The sequence below is a fragment of the Olea europaea genome, unplaced genomic scaffold (assembly GCF_002742605.1).
Source record: "Olea europaea var. sylvestris unplaced genomic scaffold, O_europaea_v1 scaffold2716, whole genome shotgun sequence".
NCBI lineage: Eukaryota > Viridiplantae > Streptophyta > Magnoliopsida > Lamiales > Oleaceae > Olea > Olea europaea.
Window position 1 is genome coordinate 24,831 of NW_019245571.1, and position 19,927 is coordinate 44,757.

At 32.0% G+C, this 19,927-nt stretch overlaps 2 protein-coding genes across 2 annotated transcripts in view; one reads left to right on the top strand and one right to left on the bottom strand.

The window, feature by feature from the left end:
- Window positions 1–4,902: 4,902 nt before the first annotated feature.
- LOC111383559 (dolichyl-diphosphooligosaccharide--protein glycosyltransferase 48 kDa subunit-like) lies at window positions 4,903–10,357 on the bottom strand. The gene is made up of 13 exons (XM_023007674.1): window positions 9,993–10,357; window positions 9,753–9,889; window positions 8,927–9,052; window positions 8,577–8,630; window positions 8,317–8,430; window positions 7,742–7,797; window positions 7,563–7,604; window positions 6,962–7,037; window positions 6,779–6,850; window positions 6,457–6,582; window positions 6,266–6,370; window positions 5,402–5,485; window positions 4,903–5,273 (listed from the first exon to the last, which is right to left on the bottom strand). The coding sequence occupies exons 1-13, from the start codon at window positions 10,276–10,278 to the stop codon at window positions 5,226–5,228; spliced, it is 1,326 nt and encodes a 441-aa protein (XP_022863442.1). The 5' UTR covers window positions 10,279–10,357; the 3' UTR covers window positions 4,903–5,225.
- A 4,668-nt stretch (window positions 10,358–15,025) lies between these two features.
- Window positions 15,026–19,927, top strand: part of LOC111383565 (probable NEDD8-conjugating enzyme Ubc12-like) — a 21,886-nt gene continuing 16,984 nt past the window's right edge. The window contains exons 1-4 of the mRNA XM_023007680.1: window positions 15,026–15,125; window positions 18,092–18,205; window positions 19,528–19,636; window positions 19,800–19,880. Coding sequence (XP_022863448.1) covers window positions 18,097–18,205; window positions 19,528–19,636; window positions 19,800–19,880 — 299 coding nt within the window. The 5' untranslated portion in view covers window positions 15,026–15,125; window positions 18,092–18,096. The remainder of the gene's footprint in view (window positions 15,126–18,091; window positions 18,206–19,527; window positions 19,637–19,799; window positions 19,881–19,927) is intronic.

Consider the following 19,927-nt stretch of genomic DNA (forward strand, 5'->3'; position numbering starts at 1 on the left):
GTTTATGCTTAATAATTAATGTGTTCAAACTTATGGTAGGTCATGCGTTCGTTTAAAGGAAAAATTGCACTCTTAAATATATTATTATAATTATGATATTAAAGACCTTGTTTGTGTTTCATTATAACCCCTTAAAAATTAAGTCCATGTTTCGTTTGTTTAGAAATCAATTTTTTAGTAAGTTTTGATAAAAATTAATAAAAACGGTGAATCCCATAAAACTTATGATTAAAAATGAACCCATAGCTTCTATGGCACAATTGAGACATTGATGGATTCTTTACCTCTGAGGGGATGGAGCGTTTTAAAAATTTGGGGACAAACAAGGATTAATTGTCACTGTCCAACTTTAATTTTTAGCACATGTTTCTCAGTGCTCAATTACTTCTCATAGAACCCAATTTGTATTGGCTACTCCATTAAAGTTTTGATCATTCTTAAATTATCACTTTTCTTGTGAAAATGTACATCATTTCGAATTTTAGACATCCCGATTAGTTAATAAAATTTAGTTTTATAAAGTTGGACTTATGAGGGTCACTTTGACGATTTAATAGAGATTTAGACGTTTGTGTTATGGTAGATTGATTTTTTAGCTATTAAGAAAGATTGATGACCATCTTATATATTTCAAGAGATCGTGGATCAGATTGCTATTTAGGTAAGAGATCGAGACTAATAGTGTAATTTCTCCGATATTAATGCAAATATTAGATTTGTAATTGTATATCAGTACAGTAATATTATGAGTTCTGCTTGGTGCACAGAAAATGCTTCACAGAACTTTTACATACTTTCACTTGCTAGTTTTTTATTCATCCATAATCAAAAATACAAAAAAAGAAAAGAAAAAGAAAAAAGCACCATACAGGTGCTGTGTTGGTAGCACCTATAAGGTGCCTATCAAGGGAAATTGTTCTAATGTTATCGAAGTCACAAGACTAGACACATAGATATGTTAGTGATTGTTTCTTTTTTTCTTTTTTACAATTATAAAATTCAATCAGGTGCAAATTCAATTTTATAGCAAAAAAAATCACAATTTGATGAAACTATTTTTTTCTTTCGACCACATATCGTTGATAGAGAAAATCGCTTCTTGACATAAAAGCAGAGCCAGATATGGCCTAAGGCTACCTAGGCAATGGCCTTGGGCCTCAATTTGTAATGGGCGTAAAAAAAAAAAACTAAAAGCCCAAAATGATTTTTTTTGCACCAAAAAATAAATAAATATAATTATGGAATTTTGTCACATCACTTTATTCATTAAACTCCTTTTTAAAAATAAAGAAATGAACTAAACCAAATGAAAAGTCTTGTCTTGCGTTCAATACAAGAAAAAGACACTTGTCATGTTCAGCCCTGCTACTGAGTCAGGCTCAGTAACAAGCTCAAAAACAGGGGCTAAGGTGACATCGCCTCAGTCCCCGATTTCACCTACTTTTTTTTCAGATCTAAGAGCCGAGGTGTTGCCACCTCGACTTCCTGTTTTTGAGTCTGGTTTTACACCTGATTGAGTAGCATTTTTCAAAATATTTTGCAATGAGTAGAATTTGTTGTCATGTCTTTTGCAAAGTTTGATTATAATTGATTTTAAAGAGATTGTTATGCTTGTAAAATAATAATAATAATAATAATAATAATAATAATAATAATAATATATATGGTGGTCTCATAGTATTTTGTCACCCTAAGCCTCAAAATTTTCAGGCTCGACCTTGAATCAAATCAGCACCAAACATAGTCCTTGTTTGAGCCTCATTCTTGTCAAAAAATGAATTTTGAATAGCGTATTGATTGAGATGCGTGTTTAAAAAATAAAGAAAAGTAATGAATTTACGTATAATATTATTTTAATGAAGTATTTGTAATTGAAGTGGGATCAAATCACTGTCGAAGAACGTATTTTAAGGTAAAAAAAAAGGCTCAAACAAGGCATAGGTTAAAAGTTATACCATGGAATAGAAAAGAAAAACTCTGTTCAAACTTGAAATGTCGCTTCAATATGTGATTAATGATGCATTGAACCATTCTTAGATAACGATTTGACATTGCCCGCAGTCTTTTAGAGCCTGTTTGGGAGTGATTTTGAGAATTGATTTTTTGACTTTTAAGAGAAAAGTAGGGTCCACCTATGAGAGAAGGAGTCAAATATGACGGCTGAAATAGTGAAATAACGGTCAAAGAGTCAATTTTTTGGGAGGAAAAAATCGCTCCCAAACATACCCTTAATGATGCATTGAACCATTCTTAGTGTGAAGAGCAAGTGATTTGACGAAAAATGATTATAATAAATTCTTTATTATTATTATTTTTTAAATTGAATAAATATTTGCAAGTAATACAAGTACAGTAAGATGGTGGCAATTCCCATGATAAGCTCATATTTTAAAATAGTTATTGTTTGGTCATCATTATTTTTAAAATATATTTTTTTCAATTTTATTTTTAACCACACATTTCTCAATAAAATAATATTATATGCAAACCTAAAATTCTTTCTTATTTTAAACCACACATCCTTCATCAAAATATCATTCCAATATGCATTCTGAACAAAAAATGAAGTGCAAACAGGCTTTTAATAGTAACAGTCAAATGAGTAACTTTGACTAAAAATATATAACATCGTAATGACAAAATTCATAACAGCATTGTGTATAATTGAATCAGTATGTGATATCAATAGAACTTAAAATTATCTATAAAATTTCGACGTCAGTACGAACCTTTCAACCTGCTCAACTATTCTAATTCTCGCATAGAGTTTACTTCTGAGTTTTAAATTATTCTAAATTTTAAACTGAGTTGTAGTTAGCCTTTCCCTTAAAGTTACAAATCGAATCTAATAACTATATTAAATTCAATCCATGACTTTATTGAGTAAGAGAGAAGTTTTTTTTTTTTTTTTTTTTATACCAGATATCCACCTTACAGTGACTAAATCTTGGAGCCTACACCTTGACCCCTTAAGCTGCAGACAGGTTAAACAGCAAATTGTGTTCCAATCTGACCAGTGCTCAAGAGCCCCCAACTGAGAGAGAAGTTTTTTATACATATAAGAAAGAGGGTGAAGGATATGATAAGATATTTAATATGATTACTCTCAAGAATTCAAAGTAGAAAGTGATGGAATAACTAAAAAAGATCATGAGATCTATTGATAACACCATGCGGAGAGGGTCACAGTACCAATTTACGCTAAAGAATATTATTGGTAAGAGAGACGTATAAAGTATATATATACTATAGTTGAGTCTTTCTCATACTAGAATAGACAAAAATACACGGAGAGAGAGAGAGAGAGAGAGAGAGAGAGAGAGAGGGACCTTCGATGGGATCTTCATTTTCAAACAACTTAAATCTAATTAATTCATGCTGCACATCAATTTTTAATACAAAAATTAAAAAATAAAAATGCGTGGAGCCCTCTTTTTTTTGTTAAAAATGTATTTTTGAATAGTATTTTTTGAAAAATATGTGGTTGAAAAATAAAAATAAAAATTCAATTTATTTATAATGTTAATTTATTAAAAAATACGTGGTTGAAAAGAAGAAAGAAAAATGTATTTTGATAAAAATGAGGCTCAAACAATCTTCATCATCAATTAAAATAAGAATTGTCAAACTAATATTTTAAATCAATGAGTTTGTGTACACTGTGAAACCCTCTAGAACACACATAATAACGGATGGGTGGATTTTATTTTAATTTTTTAATATTTTACTTACATAGAGCCCACCCATTTGTGTATGTTCACATTTTGTACATATGAAAAAACTGTAAATTAAAATAAGAATTGTCAAACTAGTATATATCATTTCAGTGTAATTCAACACTTCATTTTTTATACTATTAAATTCAGATATTAGATGCAACAAATGCTCACCATTATTTATTTTTTAAATAAAAAAATCTCCCTCTCAATAAAATATTAAATTCAGATATTCATCATACAAAATCGATTTTTTAATTATTTAAATGTAACAACTGCTTACCATTATTTAAATTTTGTTTTTTGTAAAAAAAAATAAGTCTATCTTTAAATAAGAAAAAAAAAAGTAGTTTGCGGATTATGAAAGATTTAACTACACGAAAGAAGCGCGTAATTTCTTTGAATTAAAGAAACATGTTATTCATGAAAATAAAGTATAATTTATCATGATGGGTTGAGCGTGAAGGAAGGCCGGTCTACGAAAAGCAAACTCATCAATGTATTTGGTGCAATCTAAGCTTCATTTATCACTCTCTCAATTAGGGATGGACATTTTAATCGGAATATGATATTTCATTCCCATTTTGGAAAAAAGTACGAATCGAAATCCAGAACCTGAGTAATTGAATTTGTTCTTTTCATAATTTTTTTTCCCAACACAATGACTTGAGCAAATAGCAATTTGCAAAACTCAAATAATAAGTAACATAATTAAATTCACAAATTAGAATAATTGAATCCTATCACTTTTATTTGTAGTCATTATCGATCGCACTTTACACGTTACTTGTCTCATAAACCCTTCTTTAGACGCCGCACATTGCTATACTAAACATTGAATGTTATTTGGCAGCTTCTTTGGAGTTAAAAAGTGTTGAAATATATCTTTGACGTCATATTTTATTTCTTTTATTTCTGTAAGGTATTCAGAAGACAATTTGTCAGCTCACAATTTTGAATAAATATTATGAATAGACCTAATAGATACAAGGATTACGCTATGCATACATCTCCACTGTACACAATCCTTTACACCCCCCTCACATGGAGGAATGCCCACGCCTACTAAATTATTTGTGAGCCCTCCTCAAAGTGTACGCACAGCATAAATCTAAATACAAAGCAGTGTTTGGTGTTGATCACACTAAGTGCGAGCCATGTTATATGATTAACTGAAAACCCACAATTGACAAGGGAATTAAAACTATTCTTAAATCAGTATTTCCGCGTCTAAAAGTCTACAACTTTACCATATTATATACACAAGTGCCAAAACGGTAAAATACATTAACTCAGCTAAGAAACTGCCATTACAACAGTATCAGTGAATATCTAGCAGATGTTGGAGGATTAGTACAATCAAAATTATGCTCTGAAATATCTAAGTAGCTTACACCTTTTGCTAGAAGTAAATGTTAAAAATCCTTCATCATCTTCCCAGAAATGGAACAAGACTTCAGGAAATAGAGTCCAACAATTATCTCATAGTCGAAGCAATATTCGAGGTTCCTACTTGTTGTAAAGGTACACAATGCTGAAAATGAAAAATCCCGCCATCTGCAATTTGTCAAACGTTGTTGTTGAGTGGAATTATTAAAATAAAAAAATATTTTAACAAGCAAGCAGGATTTTGGATGTATAATTTGGAAATATAATACACGCTCAAACTCAGTGAGATATATTACCATAGAAAATGAAGCTCCATAATAGGGAAAAGCTGTTGTTATAAATCTTTCATATTCATTGTGTCGGAAGGGTCGCACTGGAATCTGCAAAAAAAAAAAAAGAAAAAAAAAAGAAAAAAAAAAGTCAAAATTTCAGAAAGTAAAACAAGTTACTCCTAGCTTGCTTTGTCAGGATGTTGGTTTGCTCGTAAACCTTGTATCTAAGAACCAGAGTTTTCAAGCTATTTACTCGTACTTTCTTCCTTTTAATGCTCCTCTTCATATTTTACTATTTTTTTTTTGGTAGAGGCGTGGAGGTTGGTGGGTCTCGAACCAATTTACAGATTCTTCTTGCAGTTCATTTTGAATTAAATGGCTAGGCACTGACAAGATTTAGGACACAAAATCTTCAGATGCTACACGTATAAGACATACAAGGAACATAGGCTTTAAACTCACTTTTAAAGGGTATGGAGGTTTTGTAAGGGAGTACAAAATACACAGTTCCCTTCTTTGCCATTATTTTAAAACATCCAACAAAAGAAAGATGTCCATTCACATTTAAATGTAAGAGTACATGCATGTGTAATTTGTTTCTTTTCAAACAACTATTGTGCGATTTTTCTTTTCTTCTCTCTCTCTCGAACTGTTTATTAAGCCTCCGTTTGGTCCCCATTTTTTGAAACGAAAATGGGTGAAATAGTTTCCTTTATTATTTTTTTTTTATTTTTATTTTTTTTAAATGAGTGGTTGAAAAAGAAGGAAAATTTTTCTATTTACATGTAATATTATTTTATGGAAGATTGTATGGATGAAAATAAGAGAGAAAAATGAAATGTAATTCAATGGGGGCCAAACGGGGGCTAAGTGGGTTGGGTGGCTTACCTGCTTTGAAAGTGAGAGACTAGTGTATCCAAGCCTCTGATACTCAACTTTGAACTGGAAAACTCCATAAACATCTGGTATCTTAAAAGAAGTGTGATAGAGTCCCTGGAACAAGAATGTATGAATAGTGAAACGAGGAACCTATGTAAATAAAAATATAAGTTCTTGCATGTGTCAACAAAAAAGGAAACCTTCAGATCAGTAGATAAGGTTTTCAAGACATAAGGGCTCATCATGTAGAACTGCACTTGGACGTCATTTGCAACATATGGTACCCAGCTAGCACCAGTCCACTCATAGATTTCAACAGAAAATTCCTACAAGAATATCAAACTTGTAAGGAAATGGAAGTTCATTTTTTGCAGGTTCTTTTTTCATCTTTGTTTGCTCTTTCTTTTGACTATGGGGGGTGCAACGTTCGAAAGGCAAATTTTATTTTATTCTTTTTTCCTGACTGACAGGCACAATGATGTTCATTTCCGAAGCAGGTCATAATCAAATATGTGGAATTACCAGGTCGTCGTTTATCCTATACATTGAAGGTTCATCTGTTCCTCCAACCTTGTTGTGCTTAAGATTGACAGCCTGAGAATCAATCCCGAGTTAATTAACTACATATGTAGATATAGAAACGTAACTTAGCATGCAAATAAGATATAAACAATGATAATACTGTATGGGACTCGTATAGATTACCTTCAGATGACCCCTCTCGTGGAAGACCCATTTACTAAGTTCAGTGACAAACTGTTCATTGCCTGATTTCTCATATCTGTCAGCATGATTTCACAATTCCATTAGTTGCAATTCAAACACATTATCCACTAGTCGCAATAAAGATATAGTGTTTCAAACAAAGAACCATGCATTTTATTTACACAGTTTCTTAAACAATTTATTTAGTAAAATTTAACTACAAAAATCAGTGGCATGAGAATTAGTCCCTTTATTGTGTCAATATTGATTGATAGAAATTCATTTTTATATTGCAGACATCGGCAAGGATAGTATGCAGTAAGCTTCTGATCTTATGATAATTCTCCCATTTTCCTGGAAGGTATAGCATAATAGTCTGCACCACCTCATGAAAACAATATAGAATCTAACTAGATTTCACTCAAAAAAGTAGCTTAAGAAAATAAAAGACCTAAAAAAACATGTCTAAAGGAACAAGATTTCACCAGCTGATTTCAGTCCAAATCTTATGAGGTAAGTTTGAATCGAAGAACAAGTTTACATAGCCTTAGTGCAGAGAAGAAAAGAACTGATATAGAAATTAATGATAAGCTTCACTAACTTGTATGAACTCCCAGCCTTTTGCACTCCTGATCTGAACAATCTATTACACACAAAGAAACACAATGTTAATGGTAAGAACATAAATTTTTTGAAGTGATAATGCTAAGTTCATTTTCCTTCAAGAGGAAATAAAAATACACATTAAAAACTAACCATCATAGCAAAGAAACTACATACCGGTTGCCAAACAAGTCCAAAGAACCAGAGATAATAATACGTGCATTGTTTCTAGCCTGTAATTTATGAGTATCAACATCAAGCTAGAAAGTGATGTATAGAGTAGATGTCACTAGAATAATACCATTAATGAGAAAATAGAAGCAAAATCCAAAAGTAAAACAGAGACTAGCATGCCTCATCTCCACCCCAACCACCCGATCCAGTGTGTGAGTCAATAGGATAACATAAGCAACATATGACTTTATCAGCACACAAATCTAACATAATATGAAAAAGGGAATTGCCACAAAGATCCAGAAGATAGAATTGTTAAAAGCAAATGTGTCCGTACAAATTAGTTGAAGTGGGTGAGTAGGTCCAATGTGATATTGAAATATGCCTAACCAGAGTATTTCAATCTTGCTTAAACTTAAGAAAAGTGCATTTAAGCAACTTAGCCATTTTGATAAGAAAAGAAACAAAGGCTCATCTGATTTCACATCATGGAAGGATGATGCACTGACACAAACAATGACCAGACATTTCTGAAAGGCAACGTTGGAACAACTAAAAGCAAACAGGACATAATGAACCTGCACAACTGAAACTAACGAGATAGCAGATCCAGTAAGCGACGGCGGGTTTGACAACTTGGATGCTGGATTAGCTGAATATGCTGAAGAAGATGCTGAAAGAACCTTCAGAACCTACAAAATGGATGGAAACCCATAGAGGAAAAAGTCATGAATGCAAAGCCACCATCATCCAAATATGTCAATCCACATATACGTCTAATCACAACATGAATGAATGTTGATAGTAAGCAAAAAATAGTCACGATCTTCAACATTACCAAACTATTGTCTGGATTAAGTGAATGCCCAGTCCCTTTGAAAAGCACAGGGGCCTGTATCATATATATAGAAAGCAATTAAATAAGTGTAAGGCACAACTTTTGACATTGGTTAAATATTTTCTTCATGGAAAGTTCAATAATCTTGAGACTAATGCAACTATCAAACAATGTAAACAACATTTTACAGTTAATATTTTTACATTCTGAGAAAAAGACATCTGGAATTGTAACGGGCACAAATACAAATAGGCATGTAAAGCAAGTATAAGACCAGGCAATGTGCACTAATGAACCAACATATAGTACTGCAACAATAGAACAAATCAAATGTTGTCTTAAAAAATAACCTCGATCTTTGCATTTCCCAAAATAATATCGGATTGAACAAAATCATCAGCAGCTATTAGTGTGTGGTCTCCCTCAATTTGTGAAACAGCATATCCAATGTGATCGATAACCATAGCAGAGGGATCCTGTTAAATAAAACAGTCACAGACAACGTGAGGATGCTAAGATAAAAAGCATAAGAACCAGAGAATAAATATAATATAAAAAGAGTTCTTCTATACATCCATTTATGAATAAGCTTCACAGATTCTATGTTTAGTCAATTGTGACGTTATTAATAATTATATTCTTTATCATACGACAACCAAAGAAGAAGGGTATAAAAGATTTCATAGAGGAGTGAGCTAATGCTTTAATGATGACATTAAAGATAGCCAGACACTAACAACCATAACTTGACTCTGATAACTTAAAACGAATTACTGAATTAACTTAAGAATAGCTTGCGCTAACTATTTTGGCTTATTATAAAAATGAAAATTTGTAAAAACTTCTAAATCTTTCAATGTGAAGTTCTCCTAACCATTTATTATGACAAAAGTTATCATTGTCAACTGGTAGCGGAGCAGATAATCTTTTATTTATGAGCCCAAAATTATAAAAATCTTCTACAAGAAACAAAAATTGTGAAGCATGAATTTTTCGGGATATGCAAGCTGCATCACAGCTACCGATTTTTTTGGCATGGCCTTACAATTGGATTTGGAAATTAACAAGTTTAAACTTGTACTAATCTTTTAGAATTTCTATCCCAACAACCCAATTCCCTGCCGCAATTCCACATTCAAAAACCATAACAAAACAGGAAATATAAATTAAATTCACCTCATCAAAATCTACCCCACATTCAGCAGCAACACTCCGGATCAAATCCGATGCACTGACATCCGCGGCCAAAATTAAGTCATGCCCGGAGTCAACGAAATCCAAAACCCCCTCCAAATCCAACGACCCTCCAAACCCTACACAAATATTTTGACAATCAAAACAACAAAAACCTATAAAAAAAACACAACTTGATCCAGATTCCACGCACACTGACACAGAAGAAATCAATTGACTTACGGTCAGTGGAAGGCGAGAAGAGGATAAGCCCATCGTACAAGTACTGCCCATATCGCTTGACAGCGATTGAAGGGTCATCCGCTAGCTTAAAATCGAGGTCGAAACCACGGGACTGTAATGAGGTGAAGAAAATTGAATGCGAGGATTTGAGGGCTAGATCGTCGAGAAGGACTAAAATGCGACGATCTGTTGGTTGATCATGGGAGAAGGAGATGGTGAGGAGCGGCAAAAGTGAGAGCAGATTCAGCATAAGCAAGGAAATGGCGGTGAATTTTCTTCCTGCCATTGTTTTTTGCGAGGGTTTAGGGGATGAAATCTGAAACGGAGTCTACCTGTGTACTTGTTGGAGTATTAGAGGACTATCGATTGGAAGGTTAATTATTTCGGTGGTCACTGAACTTCACCCCTTGTTAATATTTGGTTATTTAACTTTGAAAATTTTCCCAATGGTCACCCATCTTTAAAACATTTCTATTTATTACACTGGTTTAGCCCTTATTTGATTTTGATTATTTGAGATAATTTACGCTTAGCTCCCCTGTTACTCTTAATTGGATAGTTCGCCTCTTATTCTTAATTGGATAGTTCGGATGGACTTCGTCGTTCTATCCCAACTAAAAGTGTTCTATGCCAATTTTAGGATTATTTACTTTATTTATGAGAGAGAAGACGAGGAATGAGCACTAAATTTATGAACAATTATTCTCAAAGAGAGCCACGTAGGCCCTGTTTTTCCTGGGAGGACAATGCCCTATTTTTGTTGCAAAACTCTAAATTTATTTATGGAGTTTTTAGTAAGGTCATTTTTCACGTTTTCTCATAATTTTTTCATACTTTTTAACCACTTATTGAAAAACACTTTTCAAAGAACCAATTCTCAAAATTCTTTATCACACAAGGAAAATATAAAATTTAACATTAAGATTTAATTTAGCCCCTATTTGGTGGTCATTTTTTGAGGGGAAAATTGTTTTTAATAGAGATTTTTTTGAAGAATTGATGGTTAAAATAATTAAAAAAAACTTTGGATTTACGTGTAGAGTATTNAAAATTGTTTTTAATAGAGATTTTTTTGAAGAATTGATGGTTAAAATAATTAAAAAAAACTTTGGATTTACGTGTAGAGTATTTTATTGTGTGAATGTATGATTCGGTATATATTAAAAAAAGGTTTTGAAAGATTAGGAGACGACTATACGTGAATATTATATATTTTGACTACATATTGTCGTATTGATTCTATAATTTAGAGTTAGTGTGACCCCTTTGTATATTTTTAGTGCTTTTGTGCCGTGGAGTGATAATGCTGACTGGGGCGAATCCAGAAAATCGTATTGGGGGGACTGAAATTTAAAAATATATATGCACAAATTTTTATAAAGTATACAACATAAATTTCATGTAGCGATGCTTGTGGAGAGCTAACTTCAGAACCCCATCCTGCTGCTAACTTCAGAGCCCCACCAAGTGAGCCTGACTTATCATCTCAACTCGAGACAGGATCTCGTTGCCAAACACTTGGGCCTGAGGCGTTAAAGAAATTTATTCCAAGTGTAGTTGCTTCTTCTGAAATTGAATTGAGGGCTGATTTTCTGTAAGTTATAACTCAAATTAGGAAGTTGGTTGAAGACATGAAGAATACTTCCCTTGGGCAGAGACCACAGAGAGAGAGATTAATGTGATTGTGTGTGTTTGATCTTATTTGTGCTCACAAATCAAAATGTTGTTGGTTTGAGATGAAACGTAGTCAGAAAAGCAATTTTCTTCCACGGTTAATAAAGCACTAAGTCATATGTAATGGCACTAACTACACTCCAAGATATTGTATATAATCACTACCAGCCTCCATAGTCCATTGGCTCCATTCTGAGTTCCTGTTTTACAATTTTTGTATTTCAATTTCAGATCACAGACATCGGCCTTCGATCCTAAACCATAAAAAAAAAACCTAATCATAATTGATACCATAAATAACCTAACTGGCTAACCCATTAGATATGAATCTCAATCTCAAACTAAATAACGAAAACAATAATGCGTAAAAGCAATAAGAGAATGATGTGTCATTTCAACAAACACCTTAAGGAAGAGATGCACACGTCTCTGTAAATTGTGCATAAAATCACAATACGTCGATACCTAAAAAATATGTATTGCAGACCGTGCGGGGGACGACGAAGAAACGGAGTGTGAACTGTGAACATCAGAACGTGGTTGCCACACTTGCCAGTACTATTTTTTGGCTTGCAAAGGCTTGGGCGTTTCCAGGATCAATGGGAAAAATGGGGTTAATTATATGAATGGTCACTGATTTTGCCCTATGTTACTACTTAGTCACTGAATTTAAAAACGTAACTCAATGGTCACTGAATTTCGTCAAGTGTTACTACTTCATAATCAAACTTTAAAATGTATCTCAATGATCATCGAACTCTGCACCGTGTTATCCATCCATCATTTAAATGTAAAATTCCGTTAAGTCCAATAAACGGCTTCAACTTCAGTGACGAATGGGTAACACGGTGCAGAGTTCGATGACCATTGAGATACATTTTAAAGTTCAATTATGAAATAGTAACACTTGACGAAATTCAGTGACCATTGAGTTACGTTTTTAAGTTTAGTGACTAAGTAGTAACATAGTTAAAAAATCAAATCGACCTCAGTTACATTGGCAGTATTCGAAAATTTTTGTACTTTTATTTAATTTTTCTTTGTCAATTTCTCTAAGTGTTCCAACTACTCTTTCAATCTATTTATGCGGAGTTTGAGATATGGTGAACTGATATCAGTTGATCTAAAAATCAAACGTACTTTTTCACCTTGATGGATGAATATTAGCAACAATTCTATTTTTATTTAATTTATAGGTCTCTGATTTTATGTTTCCTCTTTTTTCCTTCATTTTCTTTGATTTCTTCTTTCATAGAGGATCCCATTTTGAGGGATAAAATGAATTTTTGAATAGTATATTGATGAGAAATATGTAGTTAAAAAATAAGAAAAAATTTTGGAATTACTTATAATATTATTTTATTGAAGAATGTGCGGTTTAATTATGTTAAATCACTGTTTAAGAATGTCTTTTTTTTTTGAAATAATGAGACTCAAATAATGGCTTAATAATTCAATTTAAAAATATATCTTAATAGTTGGATTTAACGGATTTTTCCATTTAAGTGACGGATTGGTAATACGGTGCAAAGTTTGATAATTATTGAGATACATTTTAAAGTTCGGTTATGAAGTAGTAACACTTGGCGAAATTCAGTGATCATTGAGTTACGTTTTTAAGTTCAATGACTATGTAGTAACATAGGGCAAAGTTTAGTGACCATTCATATAATTAACCCGGAAAAATGAGAATTGAGAGGTATGTGAGGGTGTTTGGTACCCATTTTTTTGGAAAAGATGAATTTTAGAATAATAGATTGATGGAAAATGTGTGGATGAAAAATAAATAAAAGTTTTTGATTTACGTGTAATATTATTTTAATAAAAAATGTGTGGTTAAAAAAAAGAGAGAGAAAAATGTATTTTGATAAAAATGAAAATCAAACGGGCCTTGAATGAACGATTAGGTGGGTTTGGACTTTGGATTGGAATGGAATGGGTTTAACGTTTGGTGTGTGGGCTAGTAATAAAAATTGGATTAAATGTTGATCCATTTAAGTTGGTGGGTACATAGTGGGCTAATTTTAAATTTGGACCGAGCTATAATTTTTTTTCTAGAAAATTTACACACACACACAAAAAAAAAAAAAAAATGGTATCTGGGCCAAGCCTTAGCCCAGTGCAGCTACCCCCAGATCCGCCCTTGAATGGTGGGAAATAGATCTTGTATGCTCATTTCTATTTCTTCTAAAATTATTTTATTGGTTTTATTTGATTTGTACAGACGATAGTCTGATTGAAGCGCAATAGGAAAAATTAATAAATAACTTCCCACGGACTTTTATTTTCCAATTTTCTTTAAATTAATTTAGATTTCAAAACATCTCCAAAGATGGTGTAAGTTTAAGTATAAATTGATATATTTAAAGTCATTTTTACATCATCGTCTACATCTCGATGAGTCTAAATTCAAATTATGTTCTGACGAAAAAATCTAAAAAAAAAAATGGATATAAGTGAGTTGATAGTTTTTTGTCTCTTAGTCTCATGGATAGATCTTAAAATAAGGCAAATTTTTATATATTTCTTATGTTTTCCATCCAAAAAATACACTTTATATTTCAGTTGCATTTCTCCACTAATGATGTTTTCGACCACTTTAGATATTAAATCACAATTTAGGCACTAGTTTGGTGGGAATAAAAATTATATTTTTAATAAATTTTAATAAAAGTTAATGAAATGCGTGGTTGAAAAGTTGTGGGATCCATAAAATATGTGATTAAGATTAATTGTTGATTTTAACTTACGAAGGTGTTCTTAATTAAGATTTTAATGAATTTTAAAAAATTATAAATCGTAACGAATTTTGTAATTTGAATAGATTCCCATAAATTCCATTAGAATTTCGTCAAATATGATGAAATTTCAAAAAATTTGATTATATGTATTTTTAAGCTTAAAATCCATCAAAGTCTTTTTAAAATCCTTCTATTTAATGAAATATTTATAAATCAACTATTTATTGAAGATATCTAAATTTTAAAGGAAATCATTGAATTTTATTAAAATTTTAATTGTGGATACCTGAATTTTAATGAAATTCAATAAAATTTTAATTAAAAATACCTAAATTTAGAAAGATTTTTAAAATTCATCACAATCTCAATTATAAACACCCCTATTATACTTTAATTCCATTTCAAACGGGAGCTAGATCTAATTTAGGGTATTATTGGAGGTCCTCTTACAAGTTCAAAAATACACGATATGATAATTGCACGACTTTTACGACGGCGAAACACGACCGACGTGTTCCAAACACGAAAGTGGGACCAACGTGTTGTCAATTTAAACTAGCGAACGCCACGTGTCCAATGGAGCAGGAGTCGGAACTCCCGTGTCGCGATTGATTGTCTTGACACTTTTAAGAAGCCCAACATTTCAATTCAAGATTACCTATTTTGATCTCTTCGATCCCCTTTCTTGAACCGTTTGCTTCTTTCGTCTCCTCAACAGGTAAGCTCTTTTTTGCAGCTTTTCAATTCTCTTTACTTCATCCATATAGTCGTTATTCTGAAAATACACGTTTTCTTACATGGAACATTCATCAATCTTGAAATCTGCACATTTCTTTCGTATTCTATGCCATTTATTCAAATATAATTTTTTTAGTTTTGCAATATGGGCAAGGTTTTATTCGCTTGATTGATACGGTCGTTATAATTCCTCCTTTTTTTTTTCTCTCTCTCTCTCTCTCTCTTTATCTGCACTTTTATTGGTTTTTATAATATATGATTTCTTGTTCTTGTAAAGTTGCTGTTCTATCTCATTATTGAATTGACTGAATTATGATATGGGTTTCTTAGAGTATGAATTAGTTATGCACGTAATCCGCTCTGCAATTGTGCTTTGCTTTGATTGTTTCTTAGAGTTGGGGATACGATTAGTTTCATCCTAATTTTTATGGATCCTCTTTGGGCTTTTTGGACAGGGATTCTAGTCCCTTGCGAAGACGATTGTTGCCAAATTAATTTTATGAATCCTGATTGCCAAGAGAGTTTTGGTATCCACATTATTTTACGGAGTCTCGATGCTAGGATTACTGTTTAGTCTCTTTAACAGTTCAGAGCATATTTTGGGCCTTATGCCAATTTCAAATTGGGGCTATATTTTGACTTTAATTATATAGAATTTTAGCTTGTTTGATGGAGATTAAGCCCTTTTTTGAATCCCATTTTTCATCAAAATACATTATTCAACAATGATTTGATAATATTTCAACCATATATTTCTTAATAAAATAATATTATACACAAACTCAAAACTTTTCCTTATTTTTTAATCACACATTCTCTACCGTAACATTATTTCAAAATGCATTTTTTTGATAAAAATGGGGTTCAAACAATCCTTAAAATCAATTTTTTTAGTATATTTTAATAGAAGTAGATAGAATATGTGGATTTAAAGTTTTGAAACCCATAAAATATTTGGTTAAAATTAATTGTCAATTTTGACTTAGATTAAAATCTAGATTTTAATTGATACCAAATAGGGGTTTAATATAATTATAAAAAATTTAACACAGACAACTAGGCCCCAAAATTTGAAAAGAAAATAAACAAAATTGTCAAATTTCAACCAGCAATACAAATTACAAGTAAAGTTTGACAAACAGAATTACAAAGCAATGACAAAGGAGTATGCTCATTTGTATGATTATTTCCTCACCACAACTACTTCAAATAAAATTGAATATACATTTGAGTGATTGATGTACAAAATTGGAGAATGTGACTGTAAAAGTTAATGTAACAAAATAATGAAAATGATAATCAAATATAAATGAGCTTCTAATTTTATATTAATTTATAAAAAATTAAATTAAAATAAGAAGTATCTGGATGAACAAGAATAAAGAATTATTAAATTCAAAATACTTTCAGCAAATATATAAAAATATTATTATCATAAGATTAAAACAAAACAACGTAATAACAATCTATATATTCTGTAGTATATGTTTTGAAGATAAAAGAGAAAGAAAGAAACTTATAGAGCTGTAACAATAGCAGCGAGATCAAACCAAATTGCATTGAATCTTCAAAATTTTAATTCAAAGTAAAATAATTTATATCTTGTTGGGTTGAAAAAATAATGATGGGTGATTGTTGGACATGAAACTTGAAAAGACAAAAAGACCTTTTGTTTGGTTAAAAAAAGAAAATGAATGTTTAGAAGGTAAAATGTCAACTTAATTATAAATAGGTAAAGTAATGTTTGTGATAAATAAATGTAAGTGATAAATTTGTTGCCACATATATTTAAAGATTTTTATATTTTCAATTTTTATTAGTTTCTTATGTTTGCATACGATAATTTTATTTTCAGAATTTCATAAATATCATTTTCATTTTTCTTCAACCAACTAATTAACTTTACATAATTTGGAGCCCTCATCAAAGTGGAGCCTTAGGCGATCGGCTACTTCGTCTATACTCAGGGCCGCTGTAACAACTTCGAATATGTGGAATGCATTGAGAGTAATTAAGAAGTTCGAAAGCTTAGTTGTTTTGAGTCTTATGATAATTTTTTCTACCTGTTTGGTTAAGTAGAGGGAATAGAGTTATATGAAATGATCAGTTGCAAAGAGATAGGCGTGCTTCATGGACAGTGGGCTATCAGTATATAGAATTGGATTACAGCGTTAACATCAATTTTTCCTGCAGGGTTTTTAATGTAGTGGAATAATCACATAATTCTTCCGTGATGTCTGCGACCGTAGGGTGAACGATATTGGCAAATATATCTAGTAAATGATTTAATTGGTTTTCTTAGTTCCCTATTATAATAACCTATGAAGCCATGGAAAAGGATTGAAGTATTTATCACAATTACTTTTTTATTTGGTATCCCATCGGGTAGAATTATTGGACTTAACTGTGGAAGATTTTGATAAAAATCCAGATTAAAAAACTGATGAGACGAGTGTAGACATTTGAATGTTGACAAACTCTTCTCACTTCTCTGTGATGCCTTTTCCTTTCATATTATTTTTATTTTCAAGGCTTAGAGTTTAGGGATTGGTGGGTTGGAGGAGAATGAACAAGCACCTGATTGTGTTGGAAACAATGTCCGAAGCTTTTAAACAAACTAAATTGTGGAGGGAGTGTCATTGGAATTGATGGTTTGCAGCATTTCTTCTCTCGCAACTTATCTAATGATCAAGTCTGCAGCTAAGTTGCAGGGCTGTTAATCTTGACTTGATGCCTGCATCTTGTGTTTCTTAATCATATCATCCTCCTGCCTGACTTAAACTGACTACTCACTAAGTCATTTTATTTTATTTATTTATTTTTTCATTAGCCTTTGGGTATATTTGTTTTCATTTTTCTTTTCTCCAGTAAAAGGGTTCTGCTGTATTCTTAATGTTATCACCCACTACTAACATGTTATTATGCTTAATCACTTTTTAATTCTAGGAACCATGATTAAGTTATTCAAAGTAAAGGAGAAGCAAAAGGAACTCAATGAGAATGCCAATGAAAAGGGCCATGTGAAGAAGCAAAGTGCTGGGGAGTTACGTCTTCATAAAGGTTCGCTACAAACATTTCAGGGAATTGTTCCTTTTTAAATCGATTTTTCTTCTGATTCATTACTGTAGCTACTTTTTGGATTGTCAACTTCTTGAGAGGGTACTATCATCAGGCTTTCGGATAAGTTCCAAGTGTAATAACTTAGTAAGCTGACACGCAGCAAGCACATGTACGAGGAGTCATTGAAAAATTTCAAATACCTCTAAACTAAATGATTCACTAATTAAAGTGGATTTTGAGTAATGAATTGCACTTAGAAACCTGTATTTCATTTTCAAAGGACTACTACTATGGGGGATAGACCAAATGATGAAGTGCAAAGTTCACCTAGGGGACCAAGATATTTCATGCCTTGTTACTACATAATGAAATCATATTTTTGAATCATTGATATAGCTGAATTAGATTGGACTTAGTTTTAAAGGGTGGGTGTAGGAATGTGGGAAATTGGATTTTGAAATTTGGACTGCTGCAATATACTTTGTTGTGTATTTGGGGCTGATGATTTGGGCTACAATATTTGGAGATTTTAACCTCTGGATTTGTAAAATGTTCATCTATCTGGAATTTGGAGACATCTGGAATGGATACTAGCAATTTTGGGGATCACAGATGTCAGACTAATCTGGTGATTAGTAGCTGCACCACTTTCTTTTGGACATCTATGCATACTGTTAAATACGTAAGTCTTCTATTGTGTGAAATACGGAGTCTAGTACAACTCGTATAGATATCAATTGGAAATGCTATGGTCATCTTTTACTATTGATCTCTTCTGATTAAAGGAGCATAAAGTTTTGCTTGGCTGTTGATATTTAAATTTAAGCATGGAGAAAATGTGCGCATTTGTGATTATCATGTAGTTATTATCCTATGTTCTTTGTAGGTAATTTCACGTCTTCTGGTATATCTTAGGTATCCCTAGACCATTGAGTCATCTCATCTTGCAACATGGAATGAGATAGTGTGAGGAGCAGACAAAACGAGTTATGTAACATTTTTGGTTGAACACATTGTTTTTTTGTTAAGTACCTCTTGGCGCGAACCAGGATATACAATGATTGAGCATGTTAAGCACGTGAACACAACATGATAATTACAGTCTGATTTTTAATGTACATTTTAAGGCTGCATATTTACAAGTTCTAGGTGTATAAATCAAGGGTAAGAGAATTTCTTAACTGTTCATCTGGAAGTTTTCATCTTCTGTCTAGATATGCCTCCAGATGTGTTATAGGTGTTCAAGAAACATTTTCTGATTTCTGTTGGCTATTGTTTGTAATGTTAATCAAGAGTTTAATCTTCAAAATTCAATTTTGTAGACATTAGTGAGCTGAACTTACCTGCGACATGTATTATCTCTTTCCCTAATGGCAAGGATGACCTGATGAACTTTGAAATCACTATTCGACCAGATGAAGGATATTACTTGTAAGTTACCAATCATTCGCAGTTCCTTTTATTTTGATGAAGTTTATTCGACTGTATTTAATATTGACTGCCCAGAAAATGTGTATCGGGCTTATTAACTTGTACAATTTCGTTAGTAATAACCTTGGCATTGGTTAGTTTGACATATCTTCTACTGTTTCAGAGGGGGTGCATTTCTATTTTCTTTCCAAGTTTCCCATATTTATCCGCATGAACCTCCAAAAGTCAAGTGCAAGACCAAGGTAATGACACTCCTCTCTCTCTCTCTCTCTCTCTCTCTCTCTCTCTCTC